This window comes from Medicago sativa, chromosome 4 (genome assembly GCF_051527215.1).
Source record: "Medicago sativa cultivar Bolivia chromosome 4, Bolivia_mono, whole genome shotgun sequence".
In the NCBI taxonomy this organism is placed as follows: Eukaryota; Viridiplantae; Streptophyta; class Magnoliopsida; order Fabales; family Fabaceae; genus Medicago; species Medicago sativa.
This window is the reverse complement of record NC_140752.1, coordinates 93,480,114-93,497,766: the sequence shown is the minus strand read 5'-3', so window position 1 is coordinate 93,497,766 and position 17,653 is coordinate 93,480,114. Positions and strand designations below refer to the sequence as shown.

At 32.9% G+C, this 17,653-nt stretch overlaps 2 protein-coding genes and 1 pseudogene across 4 annotated transcripts; 1 reads left to right on the top strand and 2 right to left on the bottom strand.

The window, feature by feature from the left end:
- Positions 1–428: 428 nt before the first annotated feature.
- Positions 429–7,350, top strand: PAD4 (alpha/beta-Hydrolases superfamily protein). 2 transcript variants are annotated; one of them, XM_085705749.1, is made up of 4 exons: positions 429–536; positions 716–1,049; positions 4,968–5,699; positions 6,346–7,350. In XM_085705749.1, the coding sequence occupies exons 1-4, from the start codon at positions 514–516 to the stop codon at positions 7,159–7,161; spliced, it is 1,905 nt and encodes a 634-aa protein (XP_085561875.1). In that variant the 5' UTR covers positions 429–513; the 3' UTR covers positions 7,162–7,350. The 2 variants fall into 2 exon arrangements, with proteins under 2 accessions (XP_085561875.1, XP_085561877.1); XM_085705751.1 differs by having other exon boundaries at positions 429–630.
- Positions 7,351–7,726: 376 nt separating this feature from the next.
- On the bottom strand, positions 7,727–10,123 carry LOC146933940 (F-box protein At5g39450 pseudogene; annotated as a pseudogene). The gene has a single exon (XR_015007620.1). The product of XR_015007620.1 is annotated as an F-box protein At5g39450 pseudogene (transcript).
- Positions 10,124–11,071: 948 nt separating this feature from the next.
- On the bottom strand, positions 11,072–17,304 carry LOC146933939 (Core-2/I-branching beta-1,6-N-acetylglucosaminyltransferase family protein). The gene is made up of 11 exons (XM_085705752.1): positions 16,675–17,304; positions 15,484–15,597; positions 14,536–14,636; positions 13,969–14,040; positions 13,591–13,672; positions 13,390–13,470; positions 13,080–13,118; positions 12,787–12,852; positions 12,415–12,564; positions 11,785–11,913; positions 11,072–11,396 (listed from the first exon to the last, which is right to left on the bottom strand). Exons 1-11 carry the CDS (start codon positions 16,906–16,908, stop codon positions 11,373–11,375), a joined length of 1,092 nt encoding a protein of 363 aa, XP_085561878.1. The 5' UTR covers positions 16,909–17,304; the 3' UTR covers positions 11,072–11,372.
- Between the last annotated feature and the right edge of the window lie 349 nt (positions 17,305–17,653).

Sequence of the window (17,653 nt, the reverse complement as noted above, 5' to 3'; positions counted from 1 at the left end):
AAAAACACTCATCTTTGATTTGTAGACAAAGTGACAAGTACCATATGAAACTCACACACAACTGCAAGATCTTATATTCGAACTCGAGTGAAGATGTTCAACCTAACAATATCGACACTTTTAGTTGAGATAAATCTAACTAACAAATACAATTTTATTAGAAATCATAATGGACGTTTTAAAAAAAATATATCATAATGCATGTGTCAAATTTTTTAATATCGGCACTATGTAAGCAATTTGTTTCAAGGAGATTATAATTTACTAAAAATATAGTTTGTAATTGATTAACATGGTAAAATATTACAAATATTCTATTGGCGATAGTGAGTGAAAATTAATCTAAAAAACAAAAAAGAACGCGCATAAAAGGTCATAACTCATAATCATATTATATAAGGTCATAATTCAAAGGCCAAAGAAGATTCAACTCAAGTTGCTCGTTCAAACTTGAAACCTTACTCGTTCTTCTTCTCCACAAGACAAAGACCCCAATTTAAGAAAATTAAAACCATGGCTGCAAACGAAACTTCACCGTAAGTACTCACTCATTCATTTCCACTCACTAACTAATTTTCAAACAAAACATCATAGAATAATCAAAACTTCAATTTCCACGAAAACTCTGAGGTTGTTGTCTTTTTGACAAAGCTAAGGTTGTTGTTGTTGTTGTTTGTTGAAATTTATGAAACGATGTTGTTTTTTCTTGTGTCAGGTTTGAGAGCAGTGAGATGCTGGCAACGTTCTTGATTTCTACGCCACTGTTGCCGGAGTCATGGAGGATGTGCAGCATGGCCAACGCCTCAGCCGTCAACCTCCGCAGTTTTGTGGTGGAGCATGTTGGCAACGTCGTGTATGTAGCTTTCTCCGGCGTTCAAAGGGCCGGCGGGGGATCGGATCCGAGTTGGAGAACGTTGGAGGCGTTGGAAAGCATCGGTGGAGTGCCGCTGTTTTCGACGCGTCGGAATAAGGAAGAGGAGGAGCCGGTGAAGGTTCACTCCGGGATGTTGAATCTCTTTTCTTCCCTTTTCAACTCAATCCAAAACCAGGTTTGTTTTTTTTCATTTTTTTTTCATTTTATATTATATAGAGGAATTCATATTTAATGTTGTTCATATTTAATTTGTTTATACACATATCAATCTATTATATATAAATCCTCTTTTCTTAATATAAGTTCATTTTTCTTTCTGAATTAGGTTTTTTTTTTTTTTTTTTTTTTTTAAGCATTCTGAATTAGGTTGTTGTTTGTCATTTTGTTTTTGGTATTAATTTTGCACATTATATTTTTGTCTTGCATTCGTTATGTGGACATGCTGGCCTGTTTTTACGTGCTTTGTCCTGAATTCACACACTCAAATTATTGGTAACAATCAAGATTGGACATGTTAAATTTTAAATTTGGTATTCTGATTGTTTTTTAAATTTGTATTTATATATTTTGTGAATTGTCATATGAATCTAAATGTTACTAGTATATACTAACCAGTGGCGGAACCAGGAATTTTTTGGAGCCTGGGCAAAATAAAACAACGATAAGTTTTAGTGACAGCCGCAACCGTAGGTAGAGGTCCATAATGCTTTTAAAATGGTCTCCTTAGAATTACCTACGGTTTTTCCGTAGGTAAAGGTGAAAAACATGCAGTGACAGTCATTTGGCAATGACAGACAGATTTACCTACGGAAATTTGCCCTATAGTGACGGATTTTAGCCGTCACTAAAAGTCAAATTTCTTGTAAATTTCTCGTAGCGATACAAAGAAAGTATGGGATGAGCCCGGGCTAGCTGGGGGGTAAAATCGCCCCTGATACTAACCATACAAATGCAAGGATATCCATTGTTTGAAAACTAAAATATAGGATAGGATGACCCTAAACTGTACTCAAGTGCAATTAATGTTTAAGTAAGAGATAGAGGAAATAGTGATAAACAAATGTACACTAATTTAATCAAGTGAATTAGCTCAAGTGGTTAACGAGCTCCGCTTAAAGACGAATCATTCTTTGACAAAATTAACTTGTCCATCGACCAAATTTCGAATTCTAAATATCTATTTTTTTATTAGGAATCGGGGAGTTGAACTCTGAATTCTAAATGTCCACTTTTACCTGAAGAGAAATGATATTTTGACAACCACTTTTTGACAACTTTTGGACAACTTTCTCTCTCATACTCACATGATGTTGTTATCATCTCTCTTCCTTTTTCTCTCTCTATTGTTTTTGACCAATAAGAAGTGAGAAAAACAAGGTTGTCAACAAAGTTGTCATCAAATGGATGTCAAAATATCATTACTCTTACCTGAAATAGGAGAGTTAACACACGAAATATACACTAACATCATCGTCATTATGGGATTTGTATTTGTAGTTGTTTATTGTCCTTTTTTCTTGGATATATTTTTTGGGATATTCTCTCATATGCTTGAGACGGCGATGTTGTTAGTGAGGCGTGCTACTTTGGTATAAAAGAAAGCACTAATGGACAAAACATGAAAGTAAATTTGATAGGCCATGTAACGGTGCCCTTAGGATAGGAGCATTAGTTAAAGAAACAAAAAACTAAAATTTTCAATTGAAAATATCAATTTCTTTTTTTGTATTTTTGAAAGTTTGATCACATAAGTTTAAATTTTAATTATTATATTTGTTTTTTTAATTAGTGACTCAGAAACATTTGTTAGCATTTTCTATTATAACACTGGTAAAAATTTTAAAAGGAAAAAAAAGTTTGAAAGAGATAAATAACCCCATCTCCTCCATGATCCATTCCCTTTCACTGTCACACTCACACTCACACCTTTTTTTTTTATCAGCGTTGGTGCACGAACCTGACAAATTATGGAGATCAGGTGAAGAAAAGGAAATAATTAGATGAATAATGTTATAATTTGAAAGTTAAGTTTAAAGAAAGAAATTTTTACAACCAATATTATGTATCCTAATTCATAAACAAATCTTCTGCTGTTCAACATCAAATAATTTATGATTTAATATATTATGGAATATATTTAAAAAATTTAAAAAATGACACGTGGCACCTCATTTAGGGTGCCACGTCAGCGTTGGGGGCCAAAACTGCCAAAGATTCAATACTTAGGGGGCTGTTTTGTATTTAAATTAGTTAGGGGGCTGTAACCGCAAGTCTTGGAAAGATAGGGGGTCAAAAGTGCAATTAAGCCTAAATAATAATAGTACTAAATATAATTAGATAAACTCATCGGTTTTACTATTTCATAATAAATAAATTTCTTTGGCGTACGAAAGCAAATAATATATTAGCAGTGTGAACATGGACCCCAATAAAAATTCAAACTCATCATTTTTTTTTTCTTCCACAAAAGTGCTAACAATCAATTAGCCACCTTGATTAGTGCATAAAACATGCCACTGGGCACATTGAAAGGGTCCTAGATTCCAATATCAAAATGATAGCAGTTGCCTCCTTCATCAAGTAGATATTAAGATAATCGAAGATCCTTCACAAAAAAAAAAAAATAGATATTAGATAATGCCACAAACAAAGATGGGAGTGGAATTAACTTTTAGAATGAAAAATTAAATTTGAATAGCAAAATATATTATACTAGTAACATCACTGAGTGATGGCCATTGACCAGCACTAGTTGACTGAGGGGCATTATCGTCATTGAGTGCGTGTGAAAGGGGATCATATAATTCATAAAGATTGTCTTTTGTCCCACCTGACCTGATAGGGATTTGAAATGACAATATATTTTGTGATATGATAAATAGTTTTCAGGTGACCCTTAATAGAAGTGTATCTTTTTTGATGACCTTACAAAAAAAAAAAAATAAATATGCTACAATTATTATTACCACATGACTCACATCACGTTAAAGATAAACCTTGTTCAATGTTCACACCAGGTTAAGACAAAGTTGGGGATAATAGTCCTTATATTCAATGATTCAAGAGCACGAATACAAAATGAGTCGTGTCACACATGACACTCACAATGACGCATCTCAGTCTCAGCAAAATGATAACAAAAATAATTGAGAAGTAAACATAAGACTTGGACATGGGATGATCGTTTGCACAATTTACCCATATATGAAGAAGAGTTTTGCTTACGAGTGTTTTAATGACATTGTTTAAATATTTTATTAATTTTTTTGTTTCTTTAATTAATACAATGATTATACAATCTTTTATTATAAATTTATTATTTTTAGTATTTTAACTAATACTCTAAAATCACTCGTTAACATTCTTCTACAGAGACATACAAATATTTTTAACACGACCCCTTTACCACTTTATCAACCTTTTCTCGCCTATATACATACATCAACTATACAAACTACAAAGGGTGTTTGTTTGGCTTTAGGTGGACCGAGAATTCATTTTGAATCAACTATTTTCTAATTTGATTTTAGTTAAAGTTGATTGATCATAATATAATTTATATTTAAATATATTTATATAAAAACTAGTTAAAAATGAAATTTGAGATTTAAAATCACAATTTGAGACATAAGGTACTATCTCAGCTTTAAATTAGAATATTCTTTGGAGTCAAAAATAATTCTACTTCATAACATCCAAATATTTTAAAATAATTGTATTTTTAAAATCACTTTTTTTTGGATAATATGTTTAAAATCACTTTTATCTCTAATAATAAAAAGTAATTTTTTTTTAAAATTTTGCTATTTCCCTATTGACCAACACATAAATAAACACGAAAGATGGACAATGTGATGACTTGCGTTTGAGCCTAAAATTCCACATAAAATGTCATCACGGTCAAACCACTAGGTTGTAACAACGAGGACATATAATTATACACAAAATTAATTTTTGACCACTAGTTTTTCATTTGTTATTACTAAATATTCATGTTGAAATCTCGAAAGAGCTATTTCTTTTTTGTTTCCTAGAATAACAACCTAGAATATTATTAATAACTAACTAGTGAAAATTTATGTTACCATTTCAGGTGTTGGCTATATTAGAAAATACTGACACAAAATCACTTGTGATCACTGGTCATTCCATTGGAGGAGCTATAGCATCTCTATGCACGCTTTGGCTTCTTTCTTACCTCAGATCCATCTCTTCATCTTTACCAGTAATGTGCATCACTTTTGGTTCACCATTACTTGGTAACAAATCATTTTCCCAAGCCATTTCCAGAGAAAAATGGGGTGGAAATTTTTGTCATGTAGTATCAAAACATGACATAATGCCAAGATTGCTATTTGCACCTATTACACCTCACACTTCTCAGCTAAATTTCCTGCTTCAGTTTTGGCACTTCTCCATGAATTCACCAGAATATGGAAAGCTTGCAGCTCAAGTTTCTGAGAAAGAAAAGGCTGAGTTGTTCACTGCTGTATTGAATTCTTTGGAAACTGCAACACAAAATGGTGAAGCAGCTGAAGCTTCAGTGCCAATTTTGTTTCATCCCTTTGGAAACTACTTTTTTGTTTCAGAAGAAGGGGCTTTATGTGTGGATTTTCCAAACACAGTTGTGAAGATGATGCATTTGATGTTTTCAACTGGTTCTCCAACTAGTAGTATTGAGGAACATTTGAAGTATGGAGAGTTGGTTAATAGTTTGTCTTTGGAAATGTTGAATAAGAAAAACACTATGCTTGGGAACATTCCTAACTCAAGCTATGAGGCAGGGCTTGAATTGGCCATCCAATCTTCTGGTTTAGCAAATCAGGTAATTATTATTATTTTGACCGAACTTTTTTCTATATGTTAGAAAAAAAGAAAGAATTTGCTTCAAATAAGAAAGTTTCATAATTATTTTTTCATTACATTCAAATTGGGAGCTCTCACTAATATAATCCAAGGTTTTAAATCATAATTGTGGTCAAGATCACGTTGCGAACCACTTAATATTGTGAAGAATTGTTATCAAATGTGCCTCAATTGTGGTCGATTCGCAATCTCGATAAGAGACATCAATCGTGGCTGCAGACTTTTTTTAACCCTATGTTAGCTTCACATGATCCATAGTTTAAAAGGCCTGTTTAGATTTGTTTATTGAATTTTATCTACTGACATAAACATTTGTGTAACTGGTTGCGAAAATTTATGGAAACAACTTAGATGTGTTTATAAGCAGTTTTCAGCTTATTCCATATTCTTCTCAAGATAGCTTATGACAATAAATATAGCTTCTATGAAAAACAGATTGACTTTATTTCATCTTTTGTTATAGAAATAACTTATACATGTACACTCATGCGATAAGCCCTTATGCTATAAACGCTTAGTTAAACGATCTATCCAACAAAACCTTAGCTTCAATTATAAGAATGCAATTTTTCACTGAACAAATTACTGTATGATGTAACCAACAGGAATCTGCAGTGATACCAGCCAAAGAATGTTTGAAGTCGGCAAGGAGAACGGGTCTATCACCAGCTCTAAATGCTGCAAACCTAGCATTATCCTTAGCCAAGGTTGTACCTTACAGAGCCCAAATAGAATGGTACAAGAGGTTGTGTGATGAACATGATAATGAAATGGGTTACTATGACTCATTCAAAACAAGAGGAGCTGCCAAAGTACACATGCAAGTCAACATGTTCCGTCACAAACTTGCTAGATTCTGGGACAATGTGATTGATATGTTTGAAAAAAACGAGCTACCTCATGACTTTGACCAAAGAGCCAAATGGGTCTGTGCTTCACAATTCTATAAACTTTTGGCTGAACCACTTGACATAGCTGAATATTATGGGAAAGGGAAGCATATAGAAAAGGGTCATTACATAGAACATGGTAGAGAGAGAAGGTATGAGATTTTTGATAGGTGGTGGAAGAATAGAGAAGTTATTATTGGTGAAGAAAATAAAGAGAGAAGCACATTTGCAAGTTCAACACAAGATTCATGTTTCTGGGCTAAAGTTGAAGAAGCAAGGGATTGGTTGAATGGTATGAGAAGTGAAAGAGACACTAACAAGTTGGATACATTGTGGGGGAAAATCGAAAACTTTGAGAAATATGCCATCGAGTTGATTCAAAATAAGGAGGTGTCTATTGATGTTCTGGCTAGGAATTCGAGTTACAGTACATGGGTGGAAGATTTAAAAGAGTTCAGACAATTGAGAGCAAATGTGCAGAGGTTTCCTCAACAGTTTGGACGATTCCTTGACGGGGAAGTTGTTCCTTAGTACTTAATTTGGATTCAATAAGCTTAACTTATTGTGAGCATTGTATATATAAAAAAAATGCTCCTTCTGCTAAATAACTCATTTTAGTTATGATTTATGAGTTATGCCTTTATAAATGCAAGTTTCCTCTGTGTGTTAAGGCCTTAAGGGTGTTGTCATTAATTAATTATATTAAGTGTTTGTTTGGTACAGCGTTTGCAAAACAGTGTTCGATGGAAATCACGGCAAAAAACCACGTTAGCGAAGAAGCTAGTATTTGGAGCTTCTGAAAATCACGGCAAAAACGCATCGTGCAAACGTGCTTTTGTTTGTTGCAAACGGGAAACCAAACACACACTAAGCAATAACAGGGTGGAAACATTTCAACTAATATAAAAATGATCTACTTAAAATGTATCCATTTTTCACAGGCAGGACATTATCAATCATTTCTTTTCTAAAAAGAGAAGCTTACAGTTCTCGTCATGAAAGCCTTTCTATTGTTCTATCGGAGTCATGAATAAACTGTATTTCTTTTAAGCTTAACAATCATACACACTAGTAAAATAACTAGAAAAAAAACTACTTTGTGCAAATAATTTTATTGTAGTTGCAAATTAGAAGAGTGACACTTACAAGAGACACAAGAGTCTAGTAAATATTTGTTACTCCCCAAAATTATAAGACCAAAAAAATCCTAAATAACTGGAATTGGTTATAAAGAATTCATAAATCATTGTAACTGTAACTTCCATGCAAGATGCTTGGAGTAATCATAAGAAAAAACAGGCTCAAATTGTGATATCTATTAAGCTATGTAACAAACAAAATATTTTAGCTTGTAAACACATTTAAGCAGGATTTCATCAAATATGAAAAATTGTCAATAGGAGGCAGAGAAGGTATCCTTCTTCCTTTCTTCAAAAGTTCTTGCAAGTTAAGTCTTTGCAGGGTCAAAACATCTCTAGATTCCTTCCAAACAAAGGCAAGATCGCCATTTTGAAGTACAAAGAGGGAACCAGATTTTGCTCCTGGATATTTGAAACCATAACCACTTGCAATACCTTCTCCCGCAAAAGCATGTTCAATATTCATCGAAAACGAGTTCCTATCAGTTTCCCAAGGAAACGGATCAGAAGAAGGCTCGTTGATATTCACTATAAACATTGCTGAACCATTAGGATGCAATGCATAGCGAGCGCCTTCCAATATTTTTGTTCCAATGAGAAGTTGTTGTCCCTTCGACTCCCAATACGAGAGCAAAAGAAAGAATAAAGCCTTTTTTGGCTTGTTTTGAGAAGGTTTTTCATGAGGCCACCCAAAAGTACCGCCCCATAAACCAGCATACACTTGGTCTTCTTTAGGAACTTGCAAAGGCATCTTGTAAAGTGCAAACCAACTTTTGTTCATATTCGGCCAACCTCGAAAAGATGATAATTTTGCATTTAATGCACTCAATGTTAGCATTAACGTGTCACTTGATCTAAGAAAGTGTTGAAGCTTTGCATTCTTTATCTCATGGCTTGAACTAATCCCTATGTCATTCTCTCCAGTTCCTGCGGCCGTGTTGTGTTGCTGATCAATATTGACAACACTCCCATCAATTGCACTCGATCTTTGATCATCTATTGTTCCAGCAATCATTTTGTGATGCTGATCAATATTGTTAACACCTCCATCGATTGTACTAGATCTTCGATGGTATCTTGTTTCGTGTTTCTGATCAATATTGACAACACTGCCATCGGTTGTACCAGATCTTTGATCGTCTCTTGTCCCTGCCATCGTGTTGCGTTGCAGATCAATATTGACAGCACTGCCATCGGTCGAACTAGATCTTCGATGGTTACTTGGCCCTGCGGTTGTGATGTATTGATGATCAGTATTGACAGCACAGTCGTCAACTAAACTAGATCTTCCAAAGATATGTTTAAAGCCACCCCAAAAATAACCACCAAGACTCTTTCTCTTGATGCATTGTGTGTCACTATCCTTATTGCTTGGAGGAAAAGAGAAAGCTTTTGAATAGTCACGACTCTTTCTCGCCTGATCAACCTCTAATTCCATTGAACATACTTCTTCCCCTTGAGAATTTTCCTTATTTTCAATCTGAATACAACCAAGCTTATACATTTGAGCCATTTGAACAAGGAATGCTCTTCTTTCCTTCAAAAGCACCAAATCTTTCTGAAAATTTACAGAATCATCTCTTGATCTAGGAAACAATGGCCCAGTTCCCATATTAGGAACCTCTAATCTAACTTGGCTAGTAGTGATCTCAAGCAACTTTTTTCTATCCCTAAAACCCAACCTCCTAAAAGGAATCATTACCTCATTATTATCTTGTTTCCTAGATTCAACCTCAAGCAACAATAAATTACAAAATCTATTAACACACTTGAGTGAACCATGATAAACACAATCTACCCCCTCTTCTTCCCTACCATGAAGAAAAAACATATTAGAACCATCGAAATCGCAAACAATTTCAAACACAGGTGACCAAAGGATAGAACAATCTTGGATCCCTAAAGAAACAACCTCCTGAGGTATTATTCGACACGCTACAACAGAAACAAAACCTGGCATTACATAAACAAGATTACCAAGTTCAGGATTCTGTTGAACCCAAATACCAAGCAATGGTTTAACACTCAAAAGAAAACGACAAAGTGATTTGTAAGATGAAACACACTTTCTCCACTCAACAAGGTCTTTGAGTGAAACTATATCTATAATATCACATTGAGTAAGCCAAACTTTCTCAGAAGATGCAAGAGCATAGAGACTCTTGCAGCATAAACTAAGATTGAAAACTTCTCTGGGAATTAGGTACCTTGAAACTGTGGCAAACACATCATCTGGTAGATGAATAAGCGGACTTGAATCAAGAGGATAAGGGTAGGGTGACAACATAATGGATCTAATAAAACTTGTTGATAAAAAAATGAACTATATAAGTGTTGGTGGGTTTGTTTATTCTAAAAATATACACATACCTAGGAGTTATTTAATGTATGATATTGCAGACATTTCAGGATTGGAACATGCTGTGCTGTAACGCGTTTTGTTGCAGAAAATGAAAGTTGGATGTAATAAAAAAGTGAAGTGGAGGTGGAGTCAAGTCAAGTGAAGAAGTCACTGTCTCAAAATATAAACTTTGAATAATTGAAGGTAAAAGATTGCACATGCATCTATCTATCTGTCACTTTGGTGTCCAATGCATACAACAATACAACGTAAGAAATGGGACAAAACCTGTTGCGTGCAAATATTATTAAGTTTTGAAATGTACGACACTCTTTTTTCACATTGTATTAACATAAATAAACTATAACATGAGAAAATGGTTATTAAGTATTAATTTGTCAAAACAAAAATTGTATGCATAAGAAAAACTTGTCAAAAAAAAAAAGTATTAAATATGAATTTTGAATCTATTAAATATGAATATTATATATGTTAGTTAGAAAAAATGATTGTAAACTCTAACTCTCATTATATCTACGTATCTATTATCTATCAAATAATTGATCAAATAATTGAGCCTTCAAAAAAATACCTATAAAATAACTGATGTTTTTTATTAAACAATCGCATAGAATTTTATAACATTTCATTTCTTAAACAAATAATAATTATTAATTCTTGCCTCATTTCTTAGACAAATTATAAAAAAAATTCAAGTCTGCCTCATTTTCACTAATTTTGCCAAGTGTTTTAATGTATTGTCTTTACTTTTGTTCAGGTTTAACCATATCTACATATATATCACAAAACAAAAGCATAGAGGGGCGGTGTGGAGATAAAGAAATTATCAATCTTATGTGAAATCATAATTTTTGTGTAAAAAGAACAAATTTAACCAAAGCACATCACCTCATTTGAACCAAACATAGCCCAAGTAATTCATGTTGCGAGTGAGACATTGTTTATGTCGGTATATTTTCATTCAACTATTATTTTCTATAAAGAGGGACTGTCTTGCAAGATTGTTGTCAAAATTATTCTGAAAAATAAAATAAAAAATTAGAACATATACATCACAATACACAAGCACTCATTTTAACTGTCTAAATGTACAATACAATACAATTCAATATACATATCACTGTAGCAGTCAATAATCTTCAACTGCTTTTGCTTTATTCTCTTTTCTCCATCTTACTTCTTTACTAAGTACATGTTCTACTCTGCTTGTATCAGCCACTGGCAATAAGCATTTTGTTCTTTTAACTGAAATCTCCTAAAACGGACTGTCCAACAGAGAATCAAAAAATAAATAACAATCTCGGCAGAGAGACCTTGTTTAGATAAATAACTCAATTAAGCATTTATAGCATAAGTGCTTATCATATAAGTGGCTATGTATAGACTATTTCTATAACAAAAGATAAAATAAAGTCGAACTGTGTTTCATAGGCTATCTTGGCAAGCTTATGAAAATAAGCTGAAAACAGATTATTGACATATCAGAAGCTTTATTCATAAGCTCTTTCAAACAGTCTAAAGGTGTTTATGTCGGTCGATAAACTCAAATAAACCAATCAAACCGAAGAAACTAAAAAATGATCTAGTTTACCGTAAAAATATTTGAAAGCTCACAATCACTCATCAAGAAAACCCTATGATATATGAACTTACCATGTTAAGAAGCCTCAAAGCAGCAGTCCTAGTAAACTTTCTTGCAAAAAGGAAGCAAGTGGACGGTTTACCCTTGCTTGTACACCATTCTCTTCGGTATTCAGTCTCGTAATAAATATTATCTATTTCCTACAACAAAAAAAAAAAAAAAATCAAACTTATACATATTTTGTTTCATCAAAGTAGAATACATGAACTTTATACTATAGCCGCTATTTAACAAGACTAAGAACTAAACAACTTATTGCATAGCAATAACAATTTGTTTAAATTTCTGCTACGCTAATTGCTCTTTAAAACGTATCTTTCATTAGTTGACTGATGGAAATCAAAATTAAGATTCAGATTTTATTAGGAGCAGGATCAAGGAATTTTCTTAGCTATAATAACCAAAATCTCACACCTTGCTTTTATTAGTTTATATATGCTGATATGTAGTAGGTGAATTATTGTTTGAATTCATCTTTAGGATGATTCCTATCATTATCAAGTACCATTCTAACAAAATGTTAATTATTAATATACTCTATAATGTCTCCAGCTTCCTAGTATGATAACCTTATTATTATCACAGAATGAAAGTTGATTCAAGAAAGTGATTTTGCAGTGGTAGTGCAGTACATGTCAAACCTTTATAAATTTAATAAGCATCGGAGTAGCATCTGAGAACTTATAAGTCACTGGATGCCATCCACGGCGCTCACGATCTCTGGAGTTGGAAATATCCCATGCAGTATGTGTCACTGATCTTCGTGTTAGTTCTTTTTCGAGGCCTTTTTGCTAGATTTGGGAAGAAAAACACAAATAGTAAAAAAATATTAAAGCAAAACCAGGGTGATCACGTAAAAATATTTGTAAAATTAAACAAGCAACATCATAAAGTTTAAAATAGATGCAATGTATTTTCTTTGATTTCTTTAACTGTCTGTTTTTCAAAAGATGTTTTATATTCAACTTGAAAGAAATGCAATAGTGTTCACAGAAAGGAAAAGAGATTCTTACAGCCAGCAATGTTTGAACATAGTGTTCATCTGGTATACAGTTGTGGATCTTGGACGTGTCAGCAGGCTGCGCGAAGAAAGGAGATGTATTAAAAAGTCGTTACTTCATGTGTTCATATAATTCCTAGGAACCTAATTGACATCATGTACCAATTCAGAATGAAATATTGAATCAGACATTTTTTTGAGCAGAACTTATGATTTTATTAAGAAAAGTGACTAATTGAAGCTAATGTTATAAAATAAAGAAATTATTAAATAACTTTGTTTGTAGATACTACATAGACCACTTACAATGACTTGATCCCTCCAAAATTCGGGTAGCGGCTTTTTCTACATTTAGAGATGAAAAGTAGAATGAGACTATCGCCGTCGGCATAAAAGAGACAAGCACAAATATATGGCTTAAAAAATACTAAATGGAAGAAAGATTGGGTTTTATAACATTTAATGGCATAGTATTTGTGAAAACCATGAGAGTATATGATGGACAAATAATAAATGAAGCAAAAGGATATTGCATTGAAAATTCGTATCATTAATCATTTTCGTAAGATATGTGCATGTTCCAATTGAGACACATAATATAAGAAGGAGGAAGTACCTTGCAAAATTTTTGAAACATTGGAAAGACAGTATCGTCCTCCACTACAACCTTGGCATGCTTCCTGGTCAGAACAGCCCACTGCAGAAGAATTCATACAAAGATAGGTATAAGATGGCAATCTTTGGCAATGAATGTGTTGTAATTTAAGATTTAGAATGAACTTATAGTAAACGACACATTACATTAGATTTTTTTTACCTGAGATCCTTTTCTCCAGTTATAGACTGGAATAACTGGATCCATTTTTGGATTGTAACGACCTCCTTTTGTGTCAGCGAAGCTGTATATATTTTAATGATAAATTCATAACAATTATATTGTTGCAAATGAATAAATAACTACAAAGGCATAATAAATAGTAACAAGTAACTTCAATGACGTTTTACTCAATATGTATTTAACAAAACTAATTGTTGGGACTGAAAGTTTATATAACAGATCATCTCTGTAAATTTTTACATAAATCTAAAAATCATCTGATATATTATTGAAATCTGTCAAGATTAATGTCGTATATATATGGAGCTTTATTGAAATGTGCTAGAGAGCATAAGGCAAGTGTGTATATTAACTCACCTATCGACAAAACTAGTCGATGCTGACATGATGTAGTCATATGTGTAGCTGAAGTTGTATAAAGGTATACAGCTGAAAAGAAAATCAATCAACTGAAATATAGTAAGGTGCTAGCTCAAAATTTGAGAAACATCAGTTATCATTTTTCTTCTACCATATAATTAAGCAACGTATGGTAAGTAGAACTGTTGAAAAAAATAAAAAATTGAACCCTAGTTATCAGTTTTGTTTCACGGTCCAGCTCAGTTTTTTGTTTTTTTCAAAACAGTTCTAATATTCGATTTGGTTCGGTTTTTCGTTTTTTTTCCAACAGTCCTCGCAAAGAATCATTTGGTTTCAAAAAAATTTAGTTTGGTACGGAACCACATAACCGGTACACTGAACCTACACATCAGCTTGGTTCGGTTCGGGGTAAACTATTAGTGGTTTGGTTCAATTTTACCAAACTTTATGAACAATTCAGTTCGGTTTTCCCTCCTGAACGAAACCATGAAGAGTCCTATAGTAAGTGGAGAGTACTTATATAATGATTGAAGTTTATGGTTGTTAACAAAATTATACCCTCACCTATCTGAGAGGAAAACAAAGCGGTCATTTAGAGGATCATCAAGAGCATGTCTAAGTAAAATGCGCTCGGCCTCTATCATGCTTGCTTCACCCCAATCTATCTGCAAAAAGATCATGTTGACTAAATATCATGAAGGTATAAACATAACAAAATCATATTACAGTTTAGTAAATTGAAATAATTTTTCTTCTGACATTTTAAACATGGTATAAGCAAATAATTCATCGATGAGAGTGAGATAGAAATCAGCCGATAAAATGAGATTATTTCAATAAGTAACTATATTAACTGTGTTTGAGTCAAAATAAACTATATAACAGTGTTTTACATGTGATAAATAAACACACAGGATAAAATTAGACTATAGAACTTCATAGTTGGACCACACTTGAATCCAAGGAAAGGAATGTAACAATAAACCCCTGTTTGGATAAACAGATTAATTAAGCATTGCTTATGTCTAAACTATTTTTATAACAAAAGATCAAATAAAAAGTCAAACTTCTTTCATATAGGCTATAAGCTATTTCCATAAATTATCCAGAATAGCTTATAAAAATAAGCTGATAACAACTTAGGGACATGTCTTAAGCTGTCTTCCTAAGTTCTCTTATTCAATCTCACAAGCGTTTATAGCAGTAGATAAGTTCAAATAAGTCGATTCAAACAGCCCTAAGTCAACTACAACAACAACCAAGCTTTATCCCACTAAGTGGGGTCGGCTACATGGATCAAACGACGCCATAATATTCTACCAAATAGTTTCTTATTTTTATCCAACTCATTAATCTCTAGATCTTTCATAATAGTTTCTCTTTATAGTTTTTTTAGGTCTTCCTCTACCTAGTCAACTATAACAGCTTATTGATTCCAACACATAAGATAGCAAATGGACATGGTTGATAACAAAAAGCAAATTATGTTTCAAACAAAGAGAGAAGAGGAACCTGTATGCTATCATTAACTTGACGATTCAAAAAATATGATGATCTAGTTGTTGCCTCATTCAACACAAACCCTGGCCTAGGATGAACGAAAATCGAGAAATTGTTATCGCCTCCCTGAAAATGCAATATAAATGTTTCTGTAACCGTTACTGCACCTCAACATTTCAACAACTAGCATTCTATGAAATTGCTAACATTTACAAAACAAACATTAATGAGAATCAACAACTACACATCTATTATGAACACTTCCATAATAATTTAGCCAAAGGTGAGTCTCTTAACATATGGTCAATAAGTTAAGGAAGCTTGCGTTAATTATTAGAAATGTTGTAATGGCAAGTGAGGTAAAATTGCTCTTATCAAAATCATTATTACAAAAAAGAGGATGATAAGCATCAAAGCACTTGGGAAACCCTCTCTTAAAAGCTAGCTATCAAGAGGGAAGAACCAAGCCGCTTAAATACTCAATCGAGCATGTTTCTAGATTCTAGTTCATCCCCAAAGGACATAACTGTGTATTTAAAAGGAATCAAAATTTCCTTCTGATAGAACTTCACAGGCACACATCTAAGCTCTCCAAAAAGTAAAAACTACTATTAAGTTTATCAATGTAAAGGGTATCGAACACCAGAGAATACAAAAGCGCAAAAGACTAAAAGGACCATATTATCTTACCATAAACAATTGTCCCTACACTGTACTGATCAATGATTGCTAAATGCACATCATGATTTAAAACATATTATTGAAGTTACTAAATTTACACCATTCACTATTATCGACAATGCATTCAAGTAACATCAACACGTCCTTGAAGGAGGGATGCAAGAGGAATATTACGAACGAGGGTCTAGGTTCGATTCCTTCTACTAACAAATTTCATTTCCCCCTAATAAAATAACCACTAACATTTGCCTATAAAAAAGGTAACATCAACGCACTACCGGGAACTATGCAACGGTAGCTCAAAGTGTTACAAGTTCTGAATCTGGAAAAAGAAGCATATAGGCTTTGATTAATCATTAAAGCTGAAACTAAGCACAATTGATGCACTCTACTTTAGTTTCTAATTAAGCCTCCTATTAACCACCAAGTACACACACACACACACACACACACACACACACACACAAAATTCCAAAAAACAAATAGAAACAAAATAATAATTGAAAGAGAAAAAGAGTGTACCCTAAAGAATGCATCCCAAACCAATTCCAAAGGAAGCCTATTCCTTGCAATGAAGAGAAAAGCAATCTTAGGCTTCTGAACTTGAGAAACAAGTTGATGTTGCAATGAAACAAGTCCCAAAACATGAGTATACCGCATCTGCATAAACAACAAACTCCCAAAACAAAGCACCACCACCAAAATCAAAGCAAAAACCTTCTTCTTCCATTTCTGCTGAACCACTTTCTTCTTCATATTCTAAACTAACCCTTTTGAATCTAAAACCAACCCACCATTTCAAATCAATTCAAAAGCTAAATCACTTGATAAAAAACCAAACTTTAACACTCATTTCAACTTTGTACCACTCAGAAGTAGAAGATCCAACAGATCCATACCAAACCAATAGCCTAATAAAGAATTTAGCAAGAAACTTTAACAAATACTATCCACAAAGCAATATAATGGAAAAAGAATGCATGTTTCAAGTGATGCTATTGCTATGAACAAAAAGTTTCTAGTGTCTTGTGAACTGTTACAAAAAGTGAAAGTGTTGCTATTATTTGGAAATGAAACTTCAAAGTGAAAAAAGAATATCAGAAAAGTGTTAAAGGGGTTGTAGTCTTGTAGAGTGAGTGTTAAGAGTGGAACAAGGTTGTTTTTTTTGTTTTGTGTATGTTAAGATTGAACTTTATTTTTTGTCTGGTTGCGTGTGAAGCAGGGGATTAAAATAGACTTTTTATTTTTTCCTTATTATTATGTTTTGAGACTTGCAAAAGAAAAGAAAAAAAATGAATTCGTGAAACATTTTTGAAGAAAATATATAGGTATTGGATTTCCTTAAAAAATATAGGTATTGGATTTAGATTCACTATTATAATATTTTTATGTTGCAACAGATGTCGATCATTAATCTGAGATCATTGAGATCAAATGGTTTATATATCAACTCAGTTTTACGCATTAGGATAATCTTGGTTGTATATTTAGACCAACTCAA